This window comes from Mirounga angustirostris, unplaced genomic scaffold (assembly GCF_029215605.1).
Source record: "Mirounga angustirostris isolate CCGP_5_RB_7025 unplaced genomic scaffold, mMirAng1.0.hap1 SCAF_5, whole genome shotgun sequence".
NCBI lineage: Eukaryota > Metazoa > Chordata > Mammalia > Carnivora > Phocidae > Mirounga > Mirounga angustirostris.
The window spans coordinates 18,774,116-18,786,939 of NW_026991713.1; the positions used below are offsets into that span (position 1 = coordinate 18,774,116).

The 12,824-nt window shown below is 40.8% G+C and overlaps 1 protein-coding gene across 1 annotated transcript in view; it reads left to right on the forward strand.

The window, feature by feature from the left end:
• Nucleotides 1-12,824, forward strand: part of PAH (phenylalanine hydroxylase) — a 67,239-nt gene that overhangs the window by 36,281 nt on the left and 18,134 nt on the right. The window contains exon 5 of the mRNA XM_045867086.1: nucleotides 10,108-10,175. Within this exon, the coding sequence (XP_045723042.1) occupies nucleotides 10,108-10,175 (68 nt within the window). The remainder of the gene's footprint in view (nucleotides 1-10,107; nucleotides 10,176-12,824) is intronic.

The window sequence follows — 12,824 nt, forward strand, 5'->3', positions numbered from 1 at the left end:
TTTATTAACAGAAACAAAGGTGAATTCCCTCCTGACACCCAGACTTGAAACTAGAAAAAAAAAATCACCTATTGTCACACTGTCCTGAAATAATTGGTGTTAATTTTGGTGTGCTTCCTTCCTCCTCTCCCCATCTCTTTCCCCCATCTCTCTTTCTACTAATTAGACATTAATATGAATTATTAAAATTTTAAACTGTTAAATTATACAACTATTATATGTATAATTTTTCATGCATTGCCATAACTTACTAAGCAACCCCCAATGGCAAGCATGTTTCTAGTCTCCCTATTAGTTTTCTGGCCTGTGCATCTTGACAAGGATGCCCCATAGCTTCCTTGATTCTTACTTGTGAAACTACTTAGCTCAGGATAGGAATCATATTTCAGTCTCCTAATAAATATATACTTAAGCACCTTCTCCCCCAAAAACCTAAAGGTAAGGTTGGAGGATTTTGATCCCCATTCACCTTCCTGGGGATGGTGCAGCCTTCTCCTGTGGGGCCCAGGGGCAGTAGACGCGCTCCAGAAGAGGCTCCAGATCCCCTTCGACGGGTCTTTGGCTGTGGGCCTTGGGAGCAAAGCGTCTGCAAAGAGATCATTCCTCTGGAAAAGCCATCTGGCCACCTTGACCCAGCCCATGGAAGCAGCCCATCAGGGTGTTTCCTCCTCTTACCAGCCTCCACGCTTCCTGCCTTAACCCAAGACCCTTCCACTGGCTATACTTGCTGCTCCCTTGGGGCAGAGGGGAAAGAGGGAAGAGGCCACAGATGTGGACATTTCCATCTTCTTATCCTTGTGTCTCTTCAGGCAGATGAGCTGGTCTTCAAATTCCCTGGAATTCATTTCTCCTTACAGACCCAGCCCACATTTTTGGTTCCCTGGCCTCTCGCTCTGATGAATTTTATCATAAAAGAACAATTTTGTCAGGTACACGGTCTTCCCACTGAGGAGGCCAGGCTCTCTCTGTTCCTTCATCAGAGCCTGGGAACCAATGGGCCAAGGACAGAGTAAACCCTCCAGAGTGCTTCCCCACACTCCTTCAGGCCCCACAGGCCTTGGCTGCCATGTGTGAGAAGTGGCGGGTGTTCTTCCCGAAAGGACCCTCTGTTCCACTCTGTCCCCGCTGCAGTATGCTCCCCTGCCCTTGGCAGTGTGCGCTGATGTTTAACTCAATATCTCACTTCAGGGTCTCCAAAATAACCACTCTGAGAAATGCAGCCAAGGAAGGATTGTTCCTGCAACAGAGGGTAAAAGGCATCTGCCTCCCAGGGTTAGCTAAGTGGGAGAATGAAATAAGATAGCTGCATTCCACTCAGCCTTCTTTCTGTTGTTGCCAGTGTCCTGCCCTCCATCCTCACCTTCTGCCTTCCTCCCTTCCCCAACTATTTACTAAGCAAGTGATCCTGGCAGCTCGCATTTCTTGAGCATAGACTGTGTGCCAGTCAATGTGCTAAATGCTTTACCGGCATTTTTAAAATTTAGGTGTGATAGCCATCCTGGGAGCGTTGTGTTTTCTCATTCAGATGAGAAATTTCAGAAAGGGAGACCTGCGTCCCAGGCTATGTAAAGGAACGGGGAGCTGAAATGATTCATAAGACATGACCCCTGTCCTCCAGGGGCCTCCAGTTGTGGGGTACAGGAGGGAGTGGCGTCTACTCTTTCCAAAGGGGGTGCCAGAGGTGACTGGGTTACAACTTTACAGCTTACAGGTTACGTATTTACCAAGTCAGAATCCAAGTGGTCTGTTTGATTTCCATGCTAAGACTGAGTCTCCTTTCTCTGACCATTCCCTAGCCTCTGTGGGCCTGTCTATGGGGTCTCCTTCACATGGGATGCTTTTCCTTATCTGCTCACCTGTTCTTTCCCTGCTACAAAACCTCTATTCATGTCCTAAGGCCCAACTCATATGTTGGCCTCCTTGAAACCTTCCACCTACCTCTTCCCCAGGCCAAGTTTTTGACGCTGATACTATAGAACTGTGTGCATGGTGTTTCATACTTTGAGCACAGAGCATCAGAGAAAAATAAATTCACTTCCTCATGAACTGTAACCTCATAGAAGGCATAAGATATAGATATATAGATACACCCACCCACACACACACAAGTGAAAGGGTCATATGCATGCTTCCCAAACTGTAATCTATGGAAAAAAATTCTCATGATCAAAATGAGAAACAGTGTATTCTAGAACTGCATTTTAAGCATATGCAAGTCCCATTATCTCATTTGGGACTTTGGCAAGTCCTGCGAACATGAGACTCATTCAACCTAATGTCCCTCAATTTTTTTTTTTACTTATGGAACCCCTTTCCATGGAATACCTAGCAACATTATCTTAAATGGTAGTGTTCCATGGAATGCAGTTTGGGTAATATTTAGTTTAAATCATAACACACAAAAGTACATGATTAAACACCAGGTTTAATGAATCAGATGGCATGTGTTAACAGTTCTAAGGTCACTGTGAACTGGAATTGTTAGAGAGGACTTCTGGAAAGAGGAAGATGTGAGTTGAGGCCTCTAACAAGTAGGGTAGGCTAACTGCTTATCAAACAATCCCCAAAGCTCCATGGCTTAACCCATTGAAAGGTTATTTCCAGTGTAGGTCAGAAAGGAAATTGCTCCACACAGTCTTGCAGAGACTAAGTCCCTTCCACTAAATGGTTGCACCTTCCTTCAAGTCCTCAGAGCCCTTTTCATTCTGCCAGCACATGGGAAAAGGGAGTGAGAATCACTCCCAGGTCTTTATGGGTCAGGTCTGGAGGTGACTCAAAACCTTCCCTCAAATTTTATTGATTGCAGCCCGGTCACATGGCCACTATGAACTTCAAAGAAGACTGAGAAAAGTGGTTGAGCAGTGTTCTCTGAAAGAAGGATTAAACACAGATCTTGGGGAGCCTCTGCCACACAGACCTTAACCCCAGAGTTCCCTATTCCAGTTCCCCTGGTGCCTATGCCGGTGTCTAAAGCTGAAGATCTGCACTGGGGGGCTTTCCGGGGGATAAAATATTAGTCAACACACTGTCCTTTCTTCTACTACCTGAAGCGTTCAAACTGTTTTTCAGTCTTTCAGATACAGATACTGAGTTTCTCTTCTCTCCAGAAAGAGCCTTGCCCTTCCCAAGAGCAGGGCTATATTTCTAGTGCTTTTCTTCTCTTCCTTTCTCCCATTCAAACTTCTCCATCCAAGGGCCCCATTAGAGTCTGTTGTAAGGATGTCAGTCATCAAAGACTTGTTGCATTCCTCCCAAGTTGTTCTGTCAAGGCATCATTTAAAAAAAGTTAAAAACAACTGTCATACAGGTATATAGTCAACATTTGTCAAAAATCCATTAACTCAGTAGTGAAGAAAGCAGCCAGATGACAACACTGGTGTGAAGGAAGCTACAAAAGACCAAAGTATGGATGGTCATTGAAAAATCTAGTGCTGGAGCAAGCTCACAGAGATTGCTATACAAGTGATTAATATTCTAGAAGGCAATAAAGCCATAACTGTGAGTGTTCCTTTCTCTATTGGACAGAAATCACTTGCAACTTGATCATAAAATAAATATTTTGCTACTTATCCATCTTCTATAAGTCAGCATCTTACCTTGAAGAGTTTGGGCCTCACTAAGTAGTAAATTGCACATCAAACAAATATACACGTCCCTTGAGTGTACAGCAAGCTTGTTAGGCAGTGATCTAATTTTTTTGCATAATTTTTTTAACAACTCCTACTCAAAAATATGCCAAGCACTGAAAACCCAATGATAAGTGAAACAGAGTCCTGAGTTTAATAATATTAACAAGCATAATGATTGTCTGAAAAGAGAAACACTCAGGTTATTGAGAAAGTGCATTATAGAGGAAAACCAATAAACTTAGGAAAAAGCAAGAAAGGTCTCTAAAAATGCAGGATGGAAAGGCCAAGTTGTAGCTTATTGGTCTGGAAGAGTGGGAAAGAGTATTCCAATAAAAGGGAACAGCATGCGTGAAGGCCTTAATGTGGGAAAAAGTATGATGTATTTAAAGAATTAAAATCAGACCAATTTGGATGAATTTGGAATGTAGCATGTGGAACTCCAATTGTAGTTCAACACAGAGTTGGAAGCATAGGCAGAGCCAGATCACACAAAACCTTTTGTACTGTGTTAAAAATTTTGGACTTTATCCTAAAATTGATGAGAGGCCTAAAATTGATGAGAAAGTTTTTAAGGAAGGGAGTGACCCCACCAGATTTGCACTTCATAAATCTACTTGGGCTGCGTGAGGGGGGAGGCATGGAGAGAACTCAAAGAAAGGCCACTTGGGAAGCAGTTATGGTAGTCCAGGTGAGAAGTGACGGGGTTCTGAACTAAGGGGTAGCAGTGATAAAAAAGTAAAAAGGACAGACTTAAGATATTTGGAGGGAAGAATGGACAAAAATTGATTATCGGGTATGAAGGAAGAGGGGAAGAGAGAAGTAAAACAATGACTCCCAGGTTATTGGCTTGGACAACCAGATATCTGAATCCTTTCCAGAACAGACTTCTTGGCCTTATTGGTGGCAGCCATGGCCAGCAATAGAGAGTGGGCAAGGGGCGGTGGGGCTGTTGTCAGTGCTGCCCTGGTCTGTTAGTTTGCAAATCTCTGGCCAGTGCCTGCAGGATGACATTGGCAGATACTGTACCACTTTGAACCTCTTTCTCCTGTGTACCATCCTTCCTCCAGTTGGTGTGGGATTGATGGAATGCAAACAGCCTCTCATTATTGGCATAGATGAAATAGAAATTGCAAGGTAAGAATTCTACAGATGCTGCTTAGAAGGTCCAAGGTGGAGTGATGGGGCTCAGTGACCCATTACAGACTCTATCCTTTTTGTGTTCTGAGCCAGATTTCTCAGTTTTTGGATTTCCCACCATTTTGTACAAATACATCATTTTTTAAATTCAGAGTATTACTCGGTGCTCTGCCTATGTTACCTAATCTAACCCACCCGATACTGTGAGGTAGCTGACAGTCTCATTTTACTGATGAAGAAACGTAGGTTTGAGAGTTGAACTGACTAACCTCAAGCCAAGCTCCTAGTGACTGGGGTTCATAATCCACCCAGCCCATCTGACTTGAAACCCCCTGTTCTCCTTGCTAGCCTAAAGATGGCATTTCTGAGGTTTAACCTCAGCCATGATATCAAGAAATGATAAAATAAAGATCTCAGTCTAGAATACCCAGAAGACTTTACCATGTAGTTACCCACTCCCCGAAATCCCCACTACAACAAAACCACACACTTCAACACCCAAGTAACAAAAATTCCAAGATTAAGGAAAGTGATTGCATACAGACTGCAGGTGATGTTATAACTTTGCATCATGTAGAATTCTCTCCATTCTGTCCCTTCCACTCCTCCCCTCTTCCCCCTCCTGCCCACTTCTCCTTCACCAACAATATATTTTCCTGTCAAAACATACTTGGTTACATGCAGTGCAACCGAAATTGCTGCTATTAGCTTAATTGAGACAGGGTGATTATAAATAAATTACATGCAGTGCTACTGAAATTGCTGCTATTAGTCTAAATTGAGACAGGATGATTAGTCATCATCAAGTGAAGCTTAATTCAGAGTGTACTTAATTCAGAGTGTACTCCACATGGCTGCAGAGGCCCTGTGGTCATCTGGCAGCCCAAATGATGCAAGGCCAAACCACCAAGAGATGGACTTTGAGGTCCCAGCTCTCTTTCACTGATAACTGAGGGACAGAAGTCCTTGCAGTCTGGCCAGTGAGGGCTTCTTGAAGACTGATAATGAACTTATTAGGTACTTTGAGCTGGAAAGGACTGTGATTAGAAACTTTCCCTATGGAAGATCCATATGATATACTGTATATGTGTGTGTGTTGATATAGCTCAATGTGTGAATCGTGTTACTTCTTCATAATGGTTTGAGATAGATCTGTAATACTATTTCACTTTTTTACTAATTACAAAAGAAATCCACACTTATAGTACAAAACTTCAAAAGCATAAATAGTATAGAAAAATAACACAGTTACTGTTTCTCATTTTCATAACATTTGTTAGACTCTGGTATACTTTTCCATTATTTCATTTGTATATTCCCTCTGACCGAGTTGATACTTACTGGGTATACAATTTTACAGGAAACTTTTTTTCTCTGATGGAAATATCTTTGAACTATCTAGACAAAGTATATTGACTGATGAATTGCTGAACTCTACATCTGAAACTAATGATGTACTATATGTTGAATTTAAATTTAAAAAAAAGATCAAAGATAAAGAACTAAATAGGGAAGAGAAATTGTCATGGGCATCTCATTCCCAGAGGCAGCATAATGGAGTGGAAATCCACTGGCTAAAGGAAATCTTCCCTCATCATTCTGGTTTCCTGCTCAACCCTCAAACCTCAGCCCGCTATGTGGGTACAAACAGAAAACCCCAGCAGAGGTGCTGGTTCTGCAAATGGCTGTATGGGCTTCATTTCCCTCATATCTAGATTAAAATATAGAAATAGGTATTTTCCGGGGCGCCTGGGTGGCTCAGTTGGTTAAGCAACTGCCTTCGGCTCAGGTCATGATCCTGGAGTCCCGGGATCGAGTCCCACATTGGGCTCCCTGCTCAGCAGGGAGTCTGCTTCTCCCTCTGACCTTCCCCCCCTCATGCTCTCTCTCTCTAATAAATAAATAAATAAATAAATCTTTAAAAAAAAAAGAAATAGGTATTTTCCAAGATGACTTACAGGTGCAAAAGTCTACACTGTATAATTAGGAGCTGGAGAGAGCCATTTATTCCTGACTATTAAATAAGACAGGTAGGTGAAGATAACTGTGATGATCAAACCTTAATGACTGGCAAGAATTAGGTTTATATTTTGAGTCTTAAGTATGGAGATATGTTCTTCATTTAGTCTGGCAGGTAGGTTCCTAAAGGGGTGCGTTTAGTACTACTTGGAAATTAAATCATGGTGCCCAGTTTCCTGACTGTATCATCCCAAGCAACTTATCTTCATCCAGTAGAAGTGCGCCAAGGGTAGTTTTAAGTTTTTAGATTCCTAAGCCTTCCTACCTGTAATGAATGATTCCAAACTATTTAGCACTCTAAGGAAAACCGAAGAGCTATGCTTTGTAGTAACTGTGTCATGGAATCTTTTCTAAACTGAATGATCACTTAATTTACTTGAGATTTAGGTTTGGAATAAAAATTTATGGCAATTTTAATTTTCCAATATGAAACATTTAAATTTCTCTATTTCTCAAAATTTGTTTGTTATCTTAATAAACTAAGAAATTCTTTCTTCCTTCCCTCTGCTCATCCCTCTCTCCCTCCCTCCTCTTTCCTTCTTTCTTTCAACCAGTGTTTGTAGTTCTTTCTATATGCCAGACTCTATGTTACAGAGTCTTGGATAATATATATATATATCCCTGATTCTTTGGAATTGCTGGCAGGCTCTGATTGATTGATTGATTGATTGATTTTTAAAAGATTTTATTTATTTATTTGTCAGAGAGAGAGCACAAGCAAGGGGATGGGCAGAGGGAGAAGCAGGCTCCTCGCTGAGCAAGCTAAAGGGGTAGATGTTATCGCTTATTGGGAAACGCTTGGAAGGAACAAAGCAAGTCCTACAGTGATGATGCTAGTCTCATGTCTTTCTAAAATTCAGATTACAGTCATTTTCATTTTGTAAAATACTCCCCTTTTCAGATTTATTAAGATATAATTGTCATATCACATTGTGTAAGTTTACAGTGTATAACATGATTTGATACACATATATATTGCAAAATTATTATAACAAGGTTAGTTAATATCTTTATTACTTCACATGTTTACCATTTGTGTATGTGTGTGTGTGATGAGAATACTTAAGATCTATTCTCTTAGCAACTTTCAAGTGTATAATACAGTATTATTAATTATAGTCACTATGCTTACATTAGATTCCCAGAAGTTATTCATCTTATAGCTGCAAGTCTGTACCCTTTGATCAACATCTGCCTTGGCTATTGTGAGTAATGCTGCAGTGAACATGAGAGGGCAAATATCTCTTCAATATCTTGTTTTCATTTCCCTTAGATACATACCCAGAGGTGAGATGGCTGGCTCTTATGGTAGTTTTGTTTTTGATTTTTTAAGGAACCTCCATACTGTTTTCCATAGTGGCTACACCAATTTACATTCCCATCAATAGTACATGAGGGTTCACTTTCTTCCATATCCTTGTCAAAACTTGTTATCTCCTGCCTTTTTGATGATAGCCATTCTGACAGGTGTGAGGTGATATCTCATTGTGGTTTTGATTTGCATTTCCCTGAAGATTAGTGTTGAGCATCTTTTCAGGTACTTACCAGCTATGTGTTATTTTGTCTTTGGAAAATACCTATTCAGCTCCGCTGCTCATTTTTTAATTGGATTTTTTTGGTTGAGTTGTATGAGTTACTTATATATTTCAGGTATTAACCCCTTATTAGATATATGATTTGCAGTATTTTCTCCCATTCCATTGGTTGCCTTTTGATTTTGTTGGTTGTTTCTTTTGCTGTGCCAAAGCATTTAGTTTAATATAGTCCTGCTTGTTTACTTTTGCTTTTGTTGCTTGTACTTTTGGTGTCATATCCAAAAAAATCATTGCTAAAACCAGTGTGAAGAAGCAATCTTGAGAAAGAAGAGCAAAGGTAGAGGTATCACACTTCCTGAGTTCAAATTATATTACAAAACTATAGAAATCAAAATAGTGTGGTACTGGCTAAAAACATACAGACCAATCAATAGAACAGAATCGAGAGCCCAGAAATAAACCCATGCATAGGCAGTCAACTAATATTTGACAAGGGAGCCAAGAACACTCGATGGGGAAAGGATGATGATCTCTTCAATAAATGGAGTTGGAAAAACTGGATGTTCACATGCAAAAAGAATGAAATTAGATGCCTATCTTATACCACTCACAAAAATTAACTTGAAATGGGTTGAAGACTTAAATGCAAGACCTTAAACCATAGAGCTCCTAGAAGAAAGGGCAGGGAAAAGGCCCTTTTAATTAATTGGGCTTACCTCTGACTGAGGGATATGTTGCACTAACACTGAAAGACACTCTTGGCTTCTTTTCACTGTTTAGAAATATGCTACTTATGAATTGTTGGGGAAAGGCTGCCTGCAGGTGAGTCTCAGAGGAGAAATGATTATCTTCATTTTTATATATTGAGACTGATTTCTCAGTTGAGCCCCTGCCATGTTATAAAGGTTGACAATTACTGAAGTGTAGTGAAAAGAACATGAAACTGGGTGATTCAAACCCTGGCCTCATCTTTGCTTGACCCCTTTTTCCCTGAGCCACTGTTTATTCTAGAAGGATGGGGATAATCATACTGATCTACCTTACAAGGTTTTTGTGAGAGTTACAGATAAAAGAAGTCCCTAGCCCACACAGACAGGCACATAGTAAGCACTCAAGGAATAGTATTTTTAAAAATTGCAATACCAGCAAGCATGTACCTGTTTGTTTATTAAGAAGTCAGGAAGGGGCGCCTGGGTGGCTCAGGTGGTTAAGCATCTGCCTTCAGCTCAGGTCATGATCTCCAGGTCCTGGAATGGAGTCCTGACTCGGGGCTCCTGGCTCAGCGGGGAGTCTTCTTCTCCCTCTCTCTCTTCCTTTCCCCCTGCTTGTGCTATCTCTCTCTCTCTCTTTCTCAAATAAATAAATAAATAAATCTTAAAATAAAAGGTCAGGAAGCAGTTCTAGACACATACCATTGTTAGGTATTTAGTGGATTTTATATATTTTTGTCATAAACATCTATCCTGCTAACTGCCTAGTTTAGCAAGTTTGCAAGTTAGAAATGCTGTAGATGAGATTTTTTTTTAAAAAACCTGTACACCATTTGCATTTTGGAATTCCTTAGCAGAGAGGCCCACACTGAATTGAAGGTGTTGCTGATAATGTGCCATTCATAATACCTGGTGGGAGAGCTTACCCTTAGTTTCACTGAAACCTTATTTTCAGGGTATAATCTGAGGAAGGAGAGCTGGACTGTCAGAGCTCACGAGCCCCCATTTGAATTGTGCATAGATATGCCAGACCTCTCTGCTCAAGCCTTGAGAAATCAAGTGTCTCCTTTCTCCTAGGGTTTTAAAGATCCTGTGTATCGAGCCAGACGAAAGCAGTTTGCTGACATTGCCTACAACTACCGACAGTAAGTCCGCTTTGCTTGTCTAGGGGAAGAGAGAAGAGCACACTCCTAGCTTACCTTTTCCTCGCCCAAGTTTGGAAAATACTAGCATAGAGAGTCCTGGTGTGTGTGTGTGTGTGTGTGTGTGTGTGTTTAAACCCTCCCTTTAATAACACATGTTTAAAAAAAATGCTGCTAGACAAAACAAAATTACCCACTGAGCAGGGGCCCAGCTCTCTCCCCAGCTTTGTTGCGTCCTTATGCACTAACGTCTGAAGTAATTATAAAAGGCCTCAGCCCTGAATAAAACAGCCTCTGGTATTCTCCACATTAAACAGGGAAGAAGGAAAAAGAGAATCATTTACATTCAAGGAGGAGTTGGCTGCTTTACTGAAATAATGAATCATTTGAGATTTCAGATGAGCCCTGCCTCAGTGTTCTACTTTTATCTGATCTGACCCAGCTGCGAAGGGCAATTTTCTGATGAGTTTATTTTTTTTCTGTCTGGGATTCTACCCTATTTTAGCCAAAGGAAAATGCAAGTATCAAAGATGTCATTTGGGAAGAGAACTGTTCTTGCTATTTTGAGTCCTCAGGAACTACAGAAATGCTACCATGGGACATTTAGTATTTGAGGCCTGAGCTCCATTCCTGAGTTAAGGACAGGAGAAAAGACAGGCTCAAGAAGAGACTTAAAACTTGACCAGAGCCCTAAGGGAATTGTACTTGAACAGCTTTGATAGAATATGAGGGAGATAAAGAAGAGGATAGGGCTCTGTTTACTGGATACAAAGTTACCTACCTTCCAGATGGAAAGACCTCCAGAGAAAATAAGAAAATTCCCTTCTCTGAATGACTTCCGGCAGTGGAAAGATCCAGAACTTTGCTGACCTTGCTTAAATCTAGGCCCATTTGGGCCTTGGCTTGTAACAAGCAGGAATCACAGAACATGGCAACCCTCCCTCCCACCCCCGTCCCTATATTTGCTTTAGCATGGTCAGGTGGACACCATCAAATCAGGTACAGACATGAGCCCTTTTTCAGGTAATAAATAAAAATATATTATATTTATGATCTCCTTGCTATGTCTGGGGTTTTGCTACATGCTTTGCTTCCATGATTTCACTTATTCTTAGTAATAACTCCTTATGTTTCAGATTGGAAAACTAATGCTCCATGCAGTTAAGTAACTTGCCAAGGTCATATAACTCGTAGGTGGCATCATCCACTTTTGTATTCAGGTTTCGTTAACTCCAAAACATTCTCACCCTCTTCCCTGAATGCTGGGATTCTCAGAATGAGGAGATCACACTTTTCCATATAATCCAGGAGCTGCTTAGGAAGTATATTCAGTTATTGCTTGGCTGTTGGGATTTGAAGGAAGAAACTGAACCCCTAACCAGCTTTCCATAAAAATGTTAAACCTAATGAAGAAGCATGGAATTGATTGAATGCCTCACCATCCTGGATGTTTATCAAGTAAGTTAAATGGATTATTGAAAACCATCCATGGGTGGCTGGCTCTCTGAGGAATGTTAGAGATCTTCTAGTCAATTTCTTGATTTTTACAGATGAATCTCAGATTGTTAAGTGATATGGGCCAAGGTGATGTGGCTAGTAAGGCTGAATTTGTTCTCAAATTCAAAGCCTAGTTTTGAAATGGTCTCAGCTCAGTATCTGGCACAGTGGCTTCTCATTATTCAAGGATTACTTGCTTACATTTATTTGAGACTTCCAAATCAATACTTGTGGCACTTCTGCGATCATTCCTAGACATGACAAGAATGGGGAAAAGTTTGAGTTGCCTGATACACAAGTTTCCAGGTTGAACAAGGTGACACCACTTTCTTATTCCAGCTCTCATCTGTAAACAACTATTCTTTTTGAGATCTATTTAGATTAGATCCACGTTTGCCAATTTTTTGTACTTTTTATTGGCAATTTTGCTGTTTAAGATGGCCCCCCAGCGTGGTGGTGAAGTGCTGTGTGGGGTTCCTAAGTGCAAGAAGGCTGGGATATGCCTTATGGAGAAAATACATGCATGTTAGGTAAGCCTCATTCAGGCATGAGTTACAGTGCTGTTGAGTACAACGTTGATGACTCAACCATATGTACTAAATAAGATTTCTTTATATAAAAGCTCACACAAAACAAGATTAATATTGTCATTTGACTAAAATGTGACCAGAAGCTCATGGGACCCAAGTCCTGGTTTCCTTTTGGACAAATGGTTCAGTGTTCAGATGACTGTATGTAGCGTAACTACCATATATAATGAGAATCGAATGTATTGAATGTATTCCAGTCTCTACTGGTTTCCCTCCTTCCTTTCTGAGGCTTCTCAGTTCTCCCTGGCCTGTTCATCCCACCCCAGAAGTTATAATGTCTTTCAGGACTAAACTTTGGCCCTCTTCCTTGGCTTCTGCCACCCTCCATGCCAATAGCCCCCACATTCAGATCTCTGGCACTTTGCCATTCATTATTCCACAAAGGGAATAAAGCACAAACTCATGCATCATGAGTCATAGAATCACAGGATATTGATCAGGTGATAAGATATATCTATTAAGTTCCAGAGCCTACCCCAAGAGTAAGACCAACAGAGACCATGTCGTCTGGGGAAACACTGGGAAAGACAATGACAAAAGTAACAATAAATACAATAGGTATACC